The sequence below is a fragment of the Heliangelus exortis genome, chromosome 10 (assembly GCF_036169615.1).
Source record: "Heliangelus exortis chromosome 10, bHelExo1.hap1, whole genome shotgun sequence".
NCBI lineage: Eukaryota > Metazoa > Chordata > Aves > Apodiformes > Trochilidae > Heliangelus > Heliangelus exortis.
In genome coordinates this window covers 15,795,599-15,814,009 of record NC_092431.1, presented here as the reverse complement: position 1 = coordinate 15,814,009, position 18,411 = coordinate 15,795,599, and the positions used below count along the sequence as shown (strand labels likewise).

The 18,411-nt window shown below is 37.0% G+C and overlaps 1 protein-coding gene across 4 annotated transcripts in view; it reads right to left on the bottom strand.

The window, feature by feature from the left end:
* Positions 1–18,411, bottom strand: part of TTC29 (tetratricopeptide repeat domain 29) — a 123,945-nt gene that overhangs the window by 67,656 nt on the left and 37,878 nt on the right. For all 4 annotated transcript variants that reach the window (XM_071753707.1, XM_071753708.1, XM_071753705.1 and 1 more), the window contains exons 6-7: positions 5,432–5,644; positions 771–856 (exon numbers count right to left, since the gene is read on the bottom strand). In XM_071753707.1, coding sequence (XP_071609808.1) covers positions 771–856; positions 5,432–5,644 — 299 coding nt within the window. The remainder of the gene's footprint in view (positions 1–770; positions 857–5,431; positions 5,645–18,411) is intronic.

Here is an 18,411-nt window from a genome sequence, read left to right as displayed (position 1 = left end):
CTATAAAACATGTTAAGCTAATAAAGTACTTGTTCACCGCAGTTAAAAGAACAAAGAGAAATAGAAACAGTAATCATCCAGTGGATTAATCACAGTAAACGTGGAGAAAATATTAAAACAAAATCATTTTCCACAGATTTTTAAGGACAGTGATTTATTTGACAACACAGGCAAATTAAGTTGATTCTTGTCTTTCCTCATGCACTGACCTATGCTGACCTAGAGGAACCCTTCTTCAAGACTAGAATTCTTGTTTCACAATTATTTTGCATGGTAGTCTCCAGAAGAACATTAAGAACTTGAACTCAAACACCAACAGAAGGGATTGCATCAGTGCTACAGCTTTTTATACTGAAAGCAAGTCATATTTCTCCTAAATTCTTGGTGTTCTGAAAAGCTCATAGGGTGAACTGATAGATTTTTCATTGTTGCTCACAAATATCAAACTAGTTTGCAAAACTAATGCTTTATACAAGAGCCTATCCACATAAAAACTGTTTTACATTTGTATGTGTACAGGAAAAGGAAAGCCAGTCACATATAACATGAATTGGCAATTTCTATGATTTCTACACATCCAGGCATGGAAGCCTGGAGTTCAGCAGTTCTGGAAGTTACTGGAGCCACATGGATTCCTGTCAGCAGAACTTGATAGTTATGAAAGCTCCATGAGTCGGGTCCCTTCAACTCTCCAAAATGCCTAAGAAGATGCCAAGGAGGCAGAAAAAAAATGCATTGGGAAAGTTAAAGCAATTTAAAAATAAACTTACTGATAATGCTTTTTGTTGTTCTCCAGCAGCATTATATGCTATGCTTAAGCAATATGCAGCTTCTCCTTCCATCTTCATATCACTGCCTAAAGAAAGGATTAAAGCTACAGTTACCCTGTAATCTGAACAAAATTACATTAATACAGACAGTTGTTGCAGGTTATTAAATAGCATGCAGATGTTTAAATACTGTAGTTAATGTTGCTATCTCTTTTCAAAAATATACAGTGGTGATTAAAAATAGAGGCTGTTGATTTAACAAATTTCAAGTTCAAAGTCAGAGAAAATATCTTCCAATAAGTAATGCAACTCAATCAGTTAACATACTGTATTGTCCTGTCATGAAATCTTTAAAAATAGTGTCTTTATGTTAGAAAATCATAGCAGCTTCTTTATATATATCAATATATAAAATAAAAGTAGCATATGTATAAAATAGATGCATATATTACATCCTAAAACTGAAACACAAAATGTGTTGACCCAATACACTTTACTAATGTGAATCTTAGTGAAACACCTAGACAGAACTATCAGGAGACCATTATTTCTTATTCTCCTGGCTATTTTGCAAGCTTTTGTAGACTAGAATAGCTTGGATAAAGCAGGACTTTTACTTGCAAGCAGTGGTAACTGAGGTACATCCCATATTTCCAGTTTCAAATTCACTAACACTGATCTAACAACGATGCAAAAGAATATAGCAAAACAGTTTCACAGGGGAATATAAAGTGAAAAAATTCTAGGTATATTAAAAAAAAAAAAAAAAATCCTTTCTCACTGAAGAACAGTCTGAGGGGCTGAAGTGGGTAATATTTAATTGTAATTCATAAAAATAAATAAACATAGAATCATAGAATCATAGAATTAGCTGGGTTGGAAGGGACCTCAGAGATCATCAAGTCCAACCCTTGATCCACTCCCGCTGCAGTTCCCAGCCCATGGCACTGAGTGCCACATCCAGGCTCTTTTTAAATGTCTCCAGGGATGGAGAATCCACCACCTCACCGGGCAGTCCATTCCATTGCCTGATCACCCTCTCCGTAAAAAAAATTCTTTCTGATATCCAGCCTAAATCTCCCCTGGCACAACTTAAGACTGCGTCCTCTTGTCTTGTTGAGAGTCGTCTGGGAAAAGAGACCAACTCCCACATGGCTCCAACCTCCTTTCAGGGAGTTGTAGAGAGCGATGAGGTCTCCCCTGAGCCTCCTCTTCTTCAGGCTGAACAGCCCCAGCTCCCTCAGCCTCTCCTCATAGGGCCTGTGCTCGAGTCCCTCCACCAGCACAGTTGCCCTCCTTTGGACCTGTTCCAGGACCTCAATATCCTTCCTGAACTGAGGGGCCCAGAACTGGACACAGGACTCGAGGTGTGGCCTCACCAGGGCTGAGTACAGGGGCAAGACATAGATGATGTCCAGAAGGACAGAATGGCTACAGGGGGCAGGCAGAGCCAGCATGGGTCTAACTGTGTTATTAAATACAAGCTTCATAGGATGGAATGGGAACGGAAGAATTCCCCTGAAAAGAGCTTCTAAAGTTTCTAAATTTAGAGAACAAGAGCAAGTGTGCTGCACGTAGTGATAGAGACTGCATGTCTAGGAAGCTATGGAAAGTGACTGATTTGGTGTAAAGTCCCTGGAACATCTGCCTGGTCAGCTACATTTTGGGAAGGCATCACACCCATTCTGTCAGACTCTTTCTTCATTCCCAGCAGTTTTCCCCAGCAATCAGAAGCAGCTGATGAGTAGTTACTACAGGACACACGAGTAGCAGCAGCTTTGCTGTAGCTTAGACTTGAGCATGTACTATAGACAACAGCTGCAGAAAAAGCTAAAAGCTTGTATTTGATCAGCAGATGCAGCTGGAAAAGATGAAGTTTTTAGGTAAACATTTTTGTCTTCAGATGATGAATTGTACTGGGATCATCAGTATTTGGATGTGTACTCCCAAGAGAAAAGATCTAAACAGCCAACTTGCCAAACAGATCAACTGATGTAAATTGCAGGTAAAAAAAAAAAAAAAAAGCTTATTTAGTGGTATAATTAAAAAAAAACCAAACTTGGTCAAATACAACCACATATCCTCACAAATTAAACATTTGCAATGAAAAGAATTGAAGTCTTGCCCCAAAATCCAAGTTTTCCCCAAAATTACCACATAGAACCATTTAGATTTCAAATGTCCTTTAAAAATATTATTCTTCATGAGATAAGGCAAAATGGGAAATTGAGTTGCTTGCAATTAATATAATCAAAGACAATATAATAAAAAAACTCAAGCAGAAATAATATTCTGGCATTTTTAAAAATCATAAATGGCAAAGTTCACATCAGCTTAGATTCCTGAAAGCTTGTTCATTTTTTGCAGGGGCATCTGGTCTAATAAAGACATTACTTTTTAGGAACTTGCCCTGGCTTCACTTAATAATTTTTTTACTTTTCTATGGATTACTGTAATACACTATTTACTGATATAGCCATAATCCTATTTGTGGCAACACTTATTTTAAAATTTGAAAAAAAAAGGGTTTTTTTTTCCCATTTTTGATAGTACTATTCCATCTATCGTGACTGCTACTCAAAAGCTGCCTAACAGATTAATGTTGGGCATACATTAAATGTTAAAAAAATAATGTATCTGGTGCTAAATATTGAATAAATATTATATATTAATTGTATGTGTAATTCATATGCAAAATGTGCCCCTTAAGGGATACCATGAAAGGCTCTTGAATTGCTGTGCATGGAAAGAGATGATTATTTGAGACTTTCTACCCTAGTTCTGAGAAGCACTCCAACAATCATCTAGAATAATCATCTAGGAAAAGTGAGTCTCTAGAGGTAGTCATTTAACAGCATCTTTTAAGAAACAAGTATTATTTAGATTTCTGGAAAATCTGGAAAATTATTTTCATAAAGTCAACCTGAAAGGTTTAACTTTTCTTTTGCACTCCTTCCCATGTGTAAGAAATTCTCCCCAGCATGGTTTTTCTACCTAATTAACATCTCTCATTATATGCAACATTCAAATGTTATTCTAATTTCCCCAGTTTTACACTTTACTACACCCAGACAGCACTTCACATAGTTATTATCTAGAACAAGAAGATAATCAGGAGTACTCAGCATGGATTTCAGACAGAGAAATCGTGCTTCACCAAAGTGATAACCTTCAGGCTTGGTGGATGGAGGGAAAGCAGGGGGTGTTGTCTCAGTTTTATCAAGGCTTCTGATGCTGCTCCCATCACATCTCCATACCCAAGCTGATAAAATATGGCTTAGATTAAAATAGACAGTGAAGGGGACTGAAAACTTGCTGATCTGGTGGCAGTAGCACAAAGTCCAGTGAGAGACCATCCCTCTGGGATCCATCAGCATGTTTGCAGGGAAAACCAAATTGGGGAAGGAATAGTTGATACACGAGGTAGGTGGTTGCACTGCCATCCAGAGGGACCTGGGCAGGAATGGGCCAGTGGCAGCCCCATGAAGGTCAGGAAAGGGAAATGCAAAGTCCTGCACCTGTGGGTGAATAACCCCAGGCACCAGGCTGTGGGCTGACTGGAGAGAAAGGAGCTTGGCAGAAAAAGGTCTGAGCTTGCTGGTGGACAGCAAGTTGCCCAGGAGACAGGGATGCTCAGTCATGGCACAAGTGAGCAATGAGGTCCTGGGCTCCAGGCAAGCTGAGGGAGCTGCTCATCTGCCTCTATTCAGCACTGCTGAGGACACCCCAGGAGCTGGGTGAGTCCAGCAAAGGGCTGCAAAGATGACTGAGGGACTGGGATCCACTGTCCTGGGAAAAGGGGCTCAGGGAGTTGGGACTGTTCATACCAGAGAAGAGAAGGCTGAGGGGGAAATTCATCAATTTGTACAAATTTCCGATGGGAGGGTGTAAAGAAGAGAGAGCCAGGCTCTTCTCAGTGACAGAACAAGAGCCAAGGGACATTTGAAATTCCATCTGAATGCAACAAAATCCTTTATTTTGAGAGCATTTGAACAGTTGAAAATGTTTTGTAGAATAGTTACGTCCACCTGTAGAGACATGATCAGCCTGACTGGATGTGATTGTCCTGTGCAGACCCTCATGAGATCCAGATCTCCCTTCCAATCATAAATATACTACAAATCTGTAATTTTCTTAATTTTAAATTTCAAAGGGTTTATGTGGTAGCAAGTACAGCAGAAAGCTTGTTTTCTTATGATAGAAAACTGGGGCTGAGTACTAAATATCTCTGTAGAGTGAAAATGTGATGAACCAGCAAATAATGACTCAGTAACTGCCAAAACAACAGTGATGAGAAAATCAAAATCACTGAGCTGAGCTTCCATCAGTGACTTTCTGATTACAGGTTCACCATCTTTTACTGTTACTCCCACATGGTTGTGTTTTGGGTTTGGTTTTTTTGTTTTTTTGGTTTTTTTGTGGGTTTGGTTTCTGGTTTGGTTTTTTTTGAGATAAAGCTTTCAGGAGCCTGAAAGATTCTTTGTTGTCAGCAAGAAGGCATTTCTGCTTTAGTGAGATCTGGAAGTGTACTGATAGCATTTGTCTTTGAATTTAATGGGAAATAATCACCCAGTCAAACATGACAATTCCTACTCTACTCTTGGGAAAATCATGGCATACACATCAAATAAAGAAATGTGAAAATGTTATTTTCCACCTACCTTCTTTTGCCACTTTTAAAGATTTCGTTAGCGTTTTGATGGCCTGTTGGTGTTCTTTATTTTCTAACATTTTGTCTGCTAGTATTGTATAAATTCTCCAGAGATGCTCACATGCCAGTGAATTGTAAGTACGACCTGTCTCATCCTTCCATGTCAAACCCTCTGTTAGCTGATAAAATGCCTCATAATGTTCAGCAGCTTTCATGACATGACCTGAAAAAAGTCATTTGTAATTACAATCAGTGGAATCAACAGAAGTTTCAGGAGTTATTAGTCTATAACAATTTTCTTACTAGAAAGTAATTTGCAGCAAATCATTTAACATCTTTTTCAAGAATCTTCAATATATAACCTGCAGATCACTGGAAAACACTGCCAAATCTCAGTTATGCTGGAATTCAAAACTTCTCACATTTTAAATTTGCTTTCCTTTGTAGATTCCCAGTGTAGGGATGTATGATCCAAAGGATGCAGAGTTTCTAGAAAACACATCTATTGTAGACCTCATATTTCAAAATCACATCTGTGCATAAAGAATCATAATTCAAACTGCTCAAGTTTTTTTTTTCCATAATGAAAACGTGTTGAAAGATATGAAGTGGGGAGAACAGAGGTATAAAACCTGTGGGTAAAAACCCCTTTATTCAAATAAATGGATTGATGACAAAAATTATTATGCAGAGTAATTTATTCAAGTTATTACTAGGCCAACTCCAGTGAGTTTGTGTAGTATATCTACTAGAAAATTATTAACCACTAACAGATAAATTATTGAACCTGAAGTGATAAGCATTAAGGTCTTCAGATGTAACTTAATCATCTTTAGGACAGGAAAATTTGAAGAAAGATTCATTTTAACATGCAAATACTTCCTCCCTCCCCTCTACCTTCAGCTGGAGTTCTCTCTGTGTAGCCATGTAACCCAGGAGATTTCCACACTTCTGGACAATGGAAATTCTAAGCCCCTTGAAAGAACAAAATTTTTTCCTTATACATAATGGGTACAGAAAAACTGCTGGGAAGCAGGCAAGCTGAGAACACCTACATACATACACAAAAAAACCCCAAAAGCTAAAAAACAAACAAAAAAACCCAACATTCAGAAATCATTTGGTCACAATTTGCAAAAAAATTTCTATAAGCAAGAACTGTGAATGTGACCTGTAGTTTTGTGTGACCTTCCTAAACTTGTGTGTACCATGGAGGAAACTTGTCCCATATGTCAGCAATATATCAATTGCTGTTTCTATTAAAAACAAAGTTTAAATGTGCTTGCAGATGTCTCTCTTCTGGAAAATGGTTTATAAGGGATTGTTACTCTTTTGCAGATCATTTTAGAGTGCTGCAAGGAAGTTACTGAAAGAACCAGGAAGGAGAAAAGTTGCTTCCCAATTGTAGGAAAAGATGGGAGAGAAGCCTGGGGAAGGACAATATCCAAGCATTCCAAGAGAAACCAGAGCTGGTTCCCCAGGCCTCCAGCCAACCTACCAGCAGCAGAACAGCTATGATAGATTTCTCTTATTAACTGAATTTAGATTTGTCTCTTGCATATGTCACTTTTTTTATAACCATGCTTTCAACTTTTCAGTATAAAACATAACTCTTGATTAAATTTATTTTCATATTAATCTCTGATTATTAAAGTAAGGACAACTAAAAATCAACAAACATAGGAAACTTCTCTTTCAAAGCAGCAACTCATTAACTTTATTTCAGAGAAAGCATTTTAAGGCTCTAAAACCTATGATTCATGTTAAGAATCCCAGAGGACACAACTAAAAATGTTGAGAAGTGTAGAGCCAGGTGAAAGGGGAGACAGCAAGCTTTATTCAGCTCTACTCTAACTGGGGACAGATACTAGAGAGATGGTCCAAAACTTTTGAAAAAAATCTTATTGCCAGAGTACCTGACAGATTCTGTAAACAGATAGGAAACTCTAGATATAGATAGGAAACATCTCTACTTTCTTTCAAAATGTCACATACTTGACATCACACTGAACAAAGAGAAATGCAAAGTGAAATGATCATGGCCCATGTGAGCTGGTTAAGGATTCACTGACAACACGTAACAGGAAATTTGGATGTAGACTTGCCAAACCCAGAATAAAACCTTTTTTTTTATTTTAAAGGGGCTTCCAATTTCAATTTGGGTTTCTTCCTATCCATCTAACTTTTTACAGCAAGTCCAGCTCAGAGGTCATCAGACTCCCAGTTATCCAAGTTGATAAATGCAGATGTAAGATACTAATTGAAGAAGCTGGTGTTGGCTTTGTGACAAATTATGGGAAGTTGAAATTTAATATTAATAACTAGATCTAGCATTTCATCCACTTGGATACTCATCATCACATACAGATTCTTGGAATTCTTCTCAAAGTTTGTTACTGAACTGATCATCCTTTTGAAAGGATACTGCCACACATTTAAGTGATCTTAGTTTCACTACATGTATAATGGATTCTTTAGAGTTTGAGTCACATTTATCTCAAAAACTTCTCGTAAGGATGAAATACAGCATAGAAATTAATGGTGTCACCTGGCTATGTGATTTGAAGCTAAACACTGTATCTGAGTTTCTCCTAAGACTCTGTAACTGAATTTCTTACCAGGAGATGAAAGGAAATCTCTCAGCATTTAGGTAAACAATGAATGTAACCTTCAGAACTACTCTTTAGATTGTCAGAATTATCAGGGATGGTAATTCTCACCCAGGCTTCCTCATTTGCAATATCCTCCCCAAGAAAGTTTCTGTCAGAGAAGAAACTGAACTCATATATTCCGTGTATCCCATAGTTCATAAGAGTTGACCTGACCATATGAGCTGTCACCTGACATCCTTTTTGCCAGATCACACTGAAAAATCTTTGTTAAAGAATCCATCTTCATCAAGCTTCAAAATACAAAAGCTATGTAATACTCTGGTAGTATTCAAGTGGAAATAAATTACATTTGTTTTCACTGAACAACCAAGAAAGATTATGAAGTAAAAAGTTACAAGAGCTGCTCACAGAAACACCAAAAAGATGCTGCTGAGCAAAAAAAGCAATGTACCTCCTAGTTGCTTGAATGAGAGAGAAAGGGAAATTCTTGACCTGAAAACCCTTGCATGGCTGGGAATTTTCTTACTGAAGTCTCTTGCAAGTAATACCAGCAACTTGGAGACCTCCCAGAGTCATAGAAGTTAAAATATTTTAGATTGTGGAACTCATTCCTCCATCAGAATAACCTAAACCCCTGAGTTCTCCTTGGTCAGTGACACTGCAGCCTATTTCATCAATTCATAATGTTTAGGTTAACCTGAAACATTGAGGAAAAGTAATGTTTTGAGGGGAGTGGCAAGTTTATTCACTGTCATGAGTCAATTCCCCTGGCACTGATCTGGCAAATTCATTCCAATTTTTAAATACTGAACTATCACAGCTGTTGGATACAAACATAGGGAGCTGCTGTCTGAAAATCTTGAGAAACATTAAAGGAAAGTAGCAAGTTTTTAAAACAACATTTCTGAGAGTACGAGTCTCTTTATCTCACCTGAGAAGTGACAAGGCAGACTTTTAAATTATTTTTCTTATCAATCAAAAGAAAAGAAGAAGAAAAAAGGTGAAATGAAAGAAAAAATAGTGGGAAAATTACCTGCAATACTTTGTAAAAAATGTCTCTTTTATTTTATCCCTAGGAATTCAAGCAGAAAAGCCAGAAGATGTTTCTAGGAAATCTATACATCAAAAATCTATGTGCAGAATATAACATAAAGCAGAAAAGCTATTTTTCAGCTGGCAACCTGAACAGCAATGGCACATTTCTGTTCCCACTGCCATGCAGAAATTAGCTCAGTACACACCAGATGGAGAACCACAATCTCTGGTATCTCTTCCCTGTCTGTAGAATGCAACAAAAACCCAGAATCATAACTTTTACAACATACGTACAACCACTATTAAAATGTTATAGTTTAATGCAACTCAAGGCATAACAAAAATCCTTTCATCAATAGTTTAACTGAAATGTGGGAAGAAAACATTGACACAATATAACTTTGTGAGTAAAGAATTAGTTTTAAACAATTATATATGACATTACTCTGCCACTAGCAGTATCAGATTTTAGAAATTATTCTTATTTTCATAGCAGTTACATATATATGCAAAGATTTGTGCTACAGTTTTCACTGCTTCTTAGAAATCAAAAAATAAATCTACTCATTCAAGCAAAAGAACTCAGTGTAATTTTGTAAATACTGAAGAGAAACGTTTTTACATTATCTAAAACTTCCTTTATAATTCCCCTTCCCAAAACCTCCTCCAAAAGTATACATTTGTTATATCAAAATAGATATCAAACCAAAAGGGCTACATATGGAGACTACTATTTTGCCTTTTTTTTTTTTTTTTTTTTAAGTAGAAAGATTGACTAGATATTAACACAAATGGGTTTAAATGTGAAGCTGCCATAAAAGCAGGCACATAAATGTAATTCTCCCAGCCGCTATTTTGATGCACATTTTTGATTCCATGAATATTTTATGAAATGGCCCAAACTAAAGCCATATAACATTCCTGCATTACTGATGCTTGCGCCCGTAAGCTACAAACATTAGAGGCATGATTGAGTGCATTAAAATGAACTCATTCAGCAGTGCATTGATTACTTGGAGGGAAAAAAAAAAGAAAAAAAAAAAAAGAAAAAAAAAGAAGTTACTCCCACTTAAGAAAATAGCAGACAAATCTTAAATTTTCGATACTGAAAATTAAAGACAGCAAATTTGAATAATGTGGTGTTTAATAAATAAAGGCATAGCAAAGCTAACTAGAATTCCCCATATACAGTCCTGACATTAATTAGGCGAGATGTTAATTAGGTCCACAGATTGCTTCCAGTAGTGTACAGGTAATTTAAAATGTCATAATCTGCAAAAGGCAGTAACTGACCTGTTCCAGCTCTATGCCTCATCAAGACTGAGAGCACCTCAGGATTTCCTTCTCCATCAACTTGGACATTTGCTACAGAAAATAATGGTACAGAAACAATTGCACAAGAAAAGTGGCAGGTCTGTCAGGCACATTTCCTCAGCAGCACTGGTGTAAGCAGAACACAGCAAGTTTAAATTGTAAACAGTTGTTGAGGATTTCAGAAAATATTCCTCTTTAGCTTACAATAGCAATCTAAAGCAGCAATAAAACTTCATGTGTGTCACAGTACATTTTAATGTAGAACTAGGGCATCTCTTGTAATCAGTTATTCCACTGTACAATGTGGACATAAAATCTGCTTGAAGAAACATTTGTTAGCAAAAAAAGAAAAATGTTATTACTATTTTAAAAGCTGTAGGCTTACATTTCAGTTTAACTGCTTGAACTACTTGTATTACTTCAAGTTTCCTATGTTCAATTATGATAATTATGGTAGCACTGTTCATGTTGAAATAGTTAAGGTTCTGCCACAGCTTCCAGTGTGAGCCACTGTCTACAGAGGCTGCTGTAAGTCTTTAACAGAGGTGTATTGGGAGGTGGAGGAAAGTTCACAAGAATCATAAAGCAAGGCTTCCATTCAGCAATGATCTGACCCACTCTGGACTTTCAAGGTAAAATGAATTGTGCAGAAATCACTGTGTCTGATCTCAGATGCAAGAACCTGAGATTATGTGCCTCCTGCAAGACAAAAATAGTGGAAGATATTTAAGATAAAATTTTGGGGTTCCATAATTCTACAAAATTCCTGTAAAACACAGCCTACCATCAGAAGACAATCAAGGTGAGTATTTTTAAGTTAAAGGATAAAAAAAAGTTATTTTCATTTACTATACTGGAGCTGATAACATTTTCTGGAAAGATTCCACAGGGAGTTTTAGGAAAATGGCATAGTGAGTTCATAAGAATATTGTAATGAACATGCTGGCTCATCATGAAGCATTCTGACAATTTCCCCTATTTGACAACACACCAGTAGATCTGTCCCTAGAGTCTAATCTGCACAAGGTCAACTGAAAGCATGCCTTGGAAGTAGAAAGCTTGAGGACATAAATGTGAAGGAAGGAAATAAAGGGAAAATTGAGCATCACACAACCTCAGATATGTCATTTGTGAACTGAGATGGTCACGCAAGAAGATGGGGTTTTATGTTCCCTTGTCTTGGTCAAGGCTCATCCTTGGTGCTGCAGATCAGAGAATGACATGTCAGATTTCAGATGACATTAGTTGGTCAGTATCTGTTGCCCCCCCTCAAAATATAATTAAGAGGAATCCAGTGTGCATTAGAACATATATCCTTGTCCTCTGAATGAACCCAAATTACTTACTTTAAAGCCCCAATCCTCAGAACACACCTGTACAAACCTTGAAGGCACTGCACATGGCAGCACCCGCAGTAGGACTGGTCACAGTATATCACACCATCAACACATTATAATATTTAATACACCCTAAAAAGTTATTGCTTAAAGGGTTCTTTGAGGAACACCTCACAAGGTAGGGATAATGCTGGGTTATCTGGTTGCTTGCTTGTCTGCTCTCTAATCTCTGCTGCCAACACTACTGACCTGCACAAGGAGGAAGGGTTTCCCCAGGCAGCTGAAGTGGCAGCTGCTCTGGGGACAGTTTCCTGGGGACCAGCAAGGGAAAAAAACTGCTATTAACTGAGGAGCACATTATCAGGAGAACTGCTGTGAAAAATCTTGTTCTTACAGAAAGGATGAGGAGCACTTGCAGGAGGAACAGGCACTGTTGCAGGGGAGACTGGAACAAGTATTTTCCCGTCTCTCTGCCAGTTACTGCACAGACAAAATTCTGGGTTAGCTCCAGACCTCCTTGAACTGTTTCTGGATCTACAAAAAATCTCTCATATTTTCTCTAAGAAATATACAGCTACTCTCCACAGAGAGTCCTCACATACATATTTTGTAACATATACACATATATGAAAGACCATAATGAATCAAAGGCTGATTTCATAAGAAGATAACCCTTAACCCCAAAAGTTACAAATATGCCTGTAATTATTGTCTTGTTACCTGAAGTACATCACCAATTCTTTGCTTTAGACTTAACTGTAAAAAATGTTAACATTTGATGCATTATCACAGAAGTTCAGGTCTGGGGTGGAATCCAGAATCTCTGAAGTCTTTGCAACAGTGTAGTTGCACAAACTGGTTTAGCAGCACTTTGTCCATGTGCTAACTAGAATAAAAAAATGTCTTCTTCCAAGATCAGCATCCAACTTCAGGAAAAACATGATAAATGAACAGGTCCCACATGAAAATTCCACTAATTTGTCTATGCTACATTTATATTCAAATGAACCAACACAGCAAATCTTGGTTTACAGTTAAAATTCCTTTTTAGGTTAATATCTTCTATGAAAGCAACATTTTGTCAGATGTTCTCTCCTAAATCATTTGCCTATTAAACAAACTCTATATCAAATGTTATATATCATGTTGTTTATTAAACAATAAGAAGTTAGTCACTTTTTTACATGTGTCAACTTTAATCTAGAGGAGGACAGTGCCAGCAATGTGGAACACTGGCTGAATGACAATGTACCCATTTAAAAGAGCAATTCTTACTTCATGATAATATTCAAACTTTCTTTTGTGTTTGTAAAGCATCAAAGTGTTCCCTCTATGCAAAGGCCACCTAGGATGCAAAATGCATTCAGGAAGCTTAGTGTAAAGCTCCAGGCACTGAATAAGAGCAGCCCCACACTCAGTGGGACACTCACACTTCAGCTTACACAACTATTCCATTGTTTATAGGCAGATACACAAACGTAGAGAAGGGAGGGAGCTGAAAATGCAGTGATGAATAGTGAAGAATGACACAAGCTTTGCTGTTCTGTTTTTCAGGGCTTGAGGGTTTTTTTAGCAAATGAAAACAAGTTATATTACTTTTTCATCTCAAAGAGTAATATGATCATTATATTTTAAATACAGAAAATGACACTGAAGCAGATTAGTCTCACTAAATTACTTTTTTTTGCCAACCCATGTCAAATGTTTGCCTCAGTTGAAGTATTTTTTTGAAATGATTACATTTTATTCAGATTGTATCCCATCCCCCTTACTTTTAACAACTTTAAGTGCAAAATGTAACATCAGATGCCATGGTCCAGCACTGGAGCTGCTCTTGTGCAGGCAGCCTATCTCACAAGGATGCTTTGAGCAGCAAGTTGTACTAATGATCTGCTGGAGTTCCTTCCAACTTCAATTATCCCATGATCCTCTGAAGATATATTTTTATTAAGAGCTTCATAATATATATATATATAAATATATTTTTACCTGTGACTTCTAAAGATTATGGATAAGGGCTGAGGACATACAACCTCATCAGCTTTAAGTCCCACCGAGAAGGCACCTCTGGAAGCAGAACCTCCCCCTTTATCAATTACTAAAAGGCAACACTGCCTCCAGGAAAGTTTATGATGACAACTGCCAGTTCAGCTGCAGTAGTTCAAGACCTTGCAAAGCTTTGAAGCAAAAAAAATCTGTTAGTGAGTGGGCAGCTTTGAATGAAGCTTCATCTCAGTACTACTCATTAAGCAGTAAATAATTAAAATATCCTGAAAAAGACAGGTAAAATACAAGCAGCAATGTCAGTAATAGACATGAAAGAGAAGAGAGGGAAAAAGAATTTAAAAAAGCAAAGAAATAATTCATTTGAAGTTTTAATAAAGTTTCATTTGCAGTCTTGTTTAAAGATATATCAGACTTTAGGGATGTAACCTAATTACATTTTTATTCTAAGTTCTATTCAAAGACCTTGGACTTTGAATCTTTAGCACAGATCAAACAGTGTAATTTACTTATGGCTATCAATACTTTAAAAAGATCTCTTCATTAAATGTCACAGTCTTATGAATGTGCACATAATGCAAACAGAGAAACATTTGATACCAAAAGCATTAAGAATATGTTTTTTAAAAAAGCATGTATATAAACAATTCACTTGAGTGCTACAGGTTATAGTCAAGTGTTCAAAAATGTTTTTTCTAAAATATTTCTGACACAATATTTTTCATAGTTCATAAGGAAAAAGCAAATTACAAGGTTAAGAAATAATACTATTGCACTGCTGTAAATATTTTGAAAAGCTCCTCATTACTAAGTAAGAATGCAGAGCTGTCCTCACGTGTTGTAAGAGAACTGAAACATTCTCCATTTGAGGAACTAAACTTTTGCCAAACCTGATTACTTTTTCATAGTTTAAAGAGTATTACTACCTCACTGTGCTTAAATACTAAGCCTTGATTTACATTAACTGAAAGAAAAGCATGGAAAGTTATTCATATTAACACTATTACTTTTTAGAAGTGAATATAAGAACCCTACAAAACTCTCCCCGAGTTCCCCTAATCAAAACATCTTTATTGCCTATCAACATCTTTTAAAAAATAAGAATCACAAATAATTATATAAAGAACAATTTTTATGAACTCTGAGGCCCTTTTTGCTTACACATTGCATTATCAGAAGCCTCTTTCAGACTTCCTTAAGAGCCCACTGCTTTGAACTGAACTCATACCTAATTTCTATAACATTAGATCAATATGATACCTGCTGGATCAACCCCAGTAACAATCTTGTTATAATAGGATATAGTTTATTGGGGGACTACATTCTGCACTTACATGAGGGTGAGCTCAATTATTTAATAAACCTTTGAAATCTGTCATGTCCAAGAATCTATCTGGATTTATGGATGCTTCTGTCTGCCAGACAGATTGGAAAGCATCATATCTGAAGACTTTATCTCCTAGAAATTTGCTGCTTAAGCTTTTAAAAATATACCTACAACCTATTTCCCAGCTCATTTATGCATTCAGTTCTTAAGCAACCAGAAAAAAATCCCCAATATAACTGCTTTGTGAAACAGTGTAAGTACAGAATAACAAAGAAGAGGTAGCTTCAGTTGATATAGTGAAAAATCAATGACTGGAGGTATTGTAAATAGTGAAACTAGATGTGCAGAATCCCATGTCCCATTGAGAGAAAGGCTTCTTTCTCTAAAGTACCCTGTTTTGGAGACACTTTTTTAGGCATATGTCTCTATATGAACCTAAAGAAAAAACTTAGCAAGATGTATATGTAATGAAAGATACAGGATTTGCAGACAAGCGGTTTCAGGTCTGGACTACTACTTTTTTTTTTTTTTTTTTTTTTTTTTTTTTTTTTTTTTTTTCTGAAAAACTTACTTGGGATAAATAATCCCAACTAGGAATAAATCCTAAATGCTAAAAATCAGGGATATGAAACCTGGGCCAAGGGGGGGGAATATAATGATAAATCAATGATATTTGTTTATTAGTGGATATGGTCTGTTCTATATAGAAAAATGAAAAGAATCAAATGAGACACACTACATGCTCTCTCCAGACAATGAAGAGTACAAAAAGCCATTTTCAGGTTAGTCACCAAAGGAACCAAATCTATTGGATCATCTTGTCCTCCAACTCCAACAGATAATTGAACCAAATTTTGTAAAAAGTCCATGGGCCAACAAGTTTCCACCACTTCTTAGAAAAGCAGTAGCTTGAGGATAGACACTGATTCAGGTTCCAGAGAGACAGGCAGGCTCCTGGGGTTATTCTACAGGGCACCATTCTGCTTGGCCAGCCAGCAACTCAGCACTGCCCATCAGCATCGTGTTCACCTACAGCTTCCAGTTTATCACAGCACACACTGAGCCTCACCAAGTGTTCCAGGAGCACACAGGAGATGGTATTTATAAACACAGAACAAAATGATGCTTCCTGCCTCAAAGGAAAGGGTCTCCAGATCTCTAGAACTGCAATTATCCTTTAGAACACTCTCGGTTTGACTAGCACACAGGTTAGAAAAAGGTTATGTAGATACTTATATCTTTAAATCTAGGAAAAATCCCACTCTAAAAAGAAGGAGAAAGGAAATAATGAGTTTAATAATTCATCAGAAGTCACTAAAATATCTAGGTATGATTTTAAACCAAAATAAATAGCTGACAAAAAGAAACCTCTAACACAGACACAAGGATAGATGAAACCAGAAAAGCATTGTTTGGGTAAATATTAGGTGATAATTCGAGTTACTTATGTTCCTGAAGAGAGAAATGGGATACATTTTAGGTTTAGGTACATTTAGTGTCAGACCTATGCTTGTGAATACAACAATAGAGACCTATAGATAGTGGCTGTACAGCTTGAGGGGGAAACATAACAGCATTAAATACTCAGGTCAGGCAGTTCAAATGCAGCAATACTGCTGCCAGTAATAGTTCTGCACTCCACAGGTAGTAAGGAAGACATCTATTAATCTTCAAAAATATTGTCCCACTGGTTTGTTTTATTTACCAACTGTTTCTAATTTTGCAAACTGATTACAAAGCAGGCCTTTTAAATTTGCATTATGCAGCAGGGAGGATCTGCTGTTAAAGTGGGCTTGGCAGACATGCAAGGCAGTAACAACAAAGTTCTGTGGATGTAGAAGGTGCATGTGGGCCATCCATCTCACCAGTGAACTTTATCCTGGCTATCATAGAATCATAGAATTAGCTGGGTTGGAAGGGACCTCAGAGATCATCAAGTCCAACCCTTGATCCACTCCCGCTGCAGTTCCCAGCCCATGGCACTGAGTGCCACATCCAGGCTCTTTTGAAATATCTCCAGGGATGGAGAATCCACCCCTTCCCTGGGCAGCCCATTCCAATGTCTGATCACCCCCTCCAGAAAGAAATTCTTTCTAATGTCCAACCTAAACCTCCCCTGGCACAACTTGAGACCTCTTGTGCCCTCTTGTCTTGCTGAGAGTTGCCTGGGAAAAGAGCCCAACCCCCCCCTGGCTCCAACCTCCTTTCAGGGAGTTGTAGAGAGTGATGAGGTCTCCCCTGAGCCTCCTCTTCTCCAGCCTCAACACCCCCAGCTTCCTCAGCCTATGCTTAGGAATTGCCCAGCAAGAGACACTGCACGTTCGTGTGATTACAATGAAGTTGCAAAATGAGCACATACACCAGCCTAAGAAATTTCATTAGCTATTTCAACTTTTGCCTTTTAAAACATTTTTAGTGCTTCATTTTGAAATATTAACACTCTTTTTTTATATATATCTGAATATAAATTATTTCTGCCCGGGGGCAAAACAATTGGGGAAATTCTGCTTAAACGTGCATATTTCCTCTGCATAGATTCTCATGAATGTATGCCAAGTTTCTCTCAATTATTTATACATTACAGTTTTTAATTGAAAAACACTTGCTGTAAACAATTCAAAATACAAAATCAACAGCTTCTTAGCAATGGATTAAATAGGACCTGTTAAGAACAAGAAATTTAGTTTAGACTTAAGTTTTAAAATAAAAGGTGCTGTTATGCATGGTCGTTTACCAAAAATATCTGGTAATTAGTACTTAAGTTTCAGAAGCCTGAATCAAAAGCCCATTAAGCTGATCTTTCCACCAACTTGCACAATACTTTGATTAATAACATTTAGTTCAACAGTACAGTAAAATGATAGGTCTGGTCCTGCTCCTCAATCTTAATCCAGATTGTTGAAGTCTGTAAAAACCTTCCGTGTTTTTCATTTTTTACTTTTTTCTACAACTAATTAAATCTATTTACAAGTCCCTTGCGTTCAGTCTTTCAGCCAAAAAAGTCTATATTAAGTTCTAATTTATGAAATAGACAGCAGTTTAGTCATGATTACAGATAGAACAATAATCCCCTTCTCATAAATTAGGTCGAATTTATTAATATTTCTGGGGTAGGTGACTAGGGATCAGAAATGATCAACTCTGGCACAACATTGCTCTGACTGGAAAGCAACACAAGTTTAACGTTGCTCATAATCAAGGCAGAACTGGATTGAGACTGAACACTTGAAAACCCTCCCTTAACTTGCAGAACATGGCAGATTTAAATTAAAAGACTTATGCTTATTTGACAAAGGAATAAGGAGACCCTGGATCATGACTTCTTAACAACTTGCAATCTAAAACCCCCACAGACAGATAA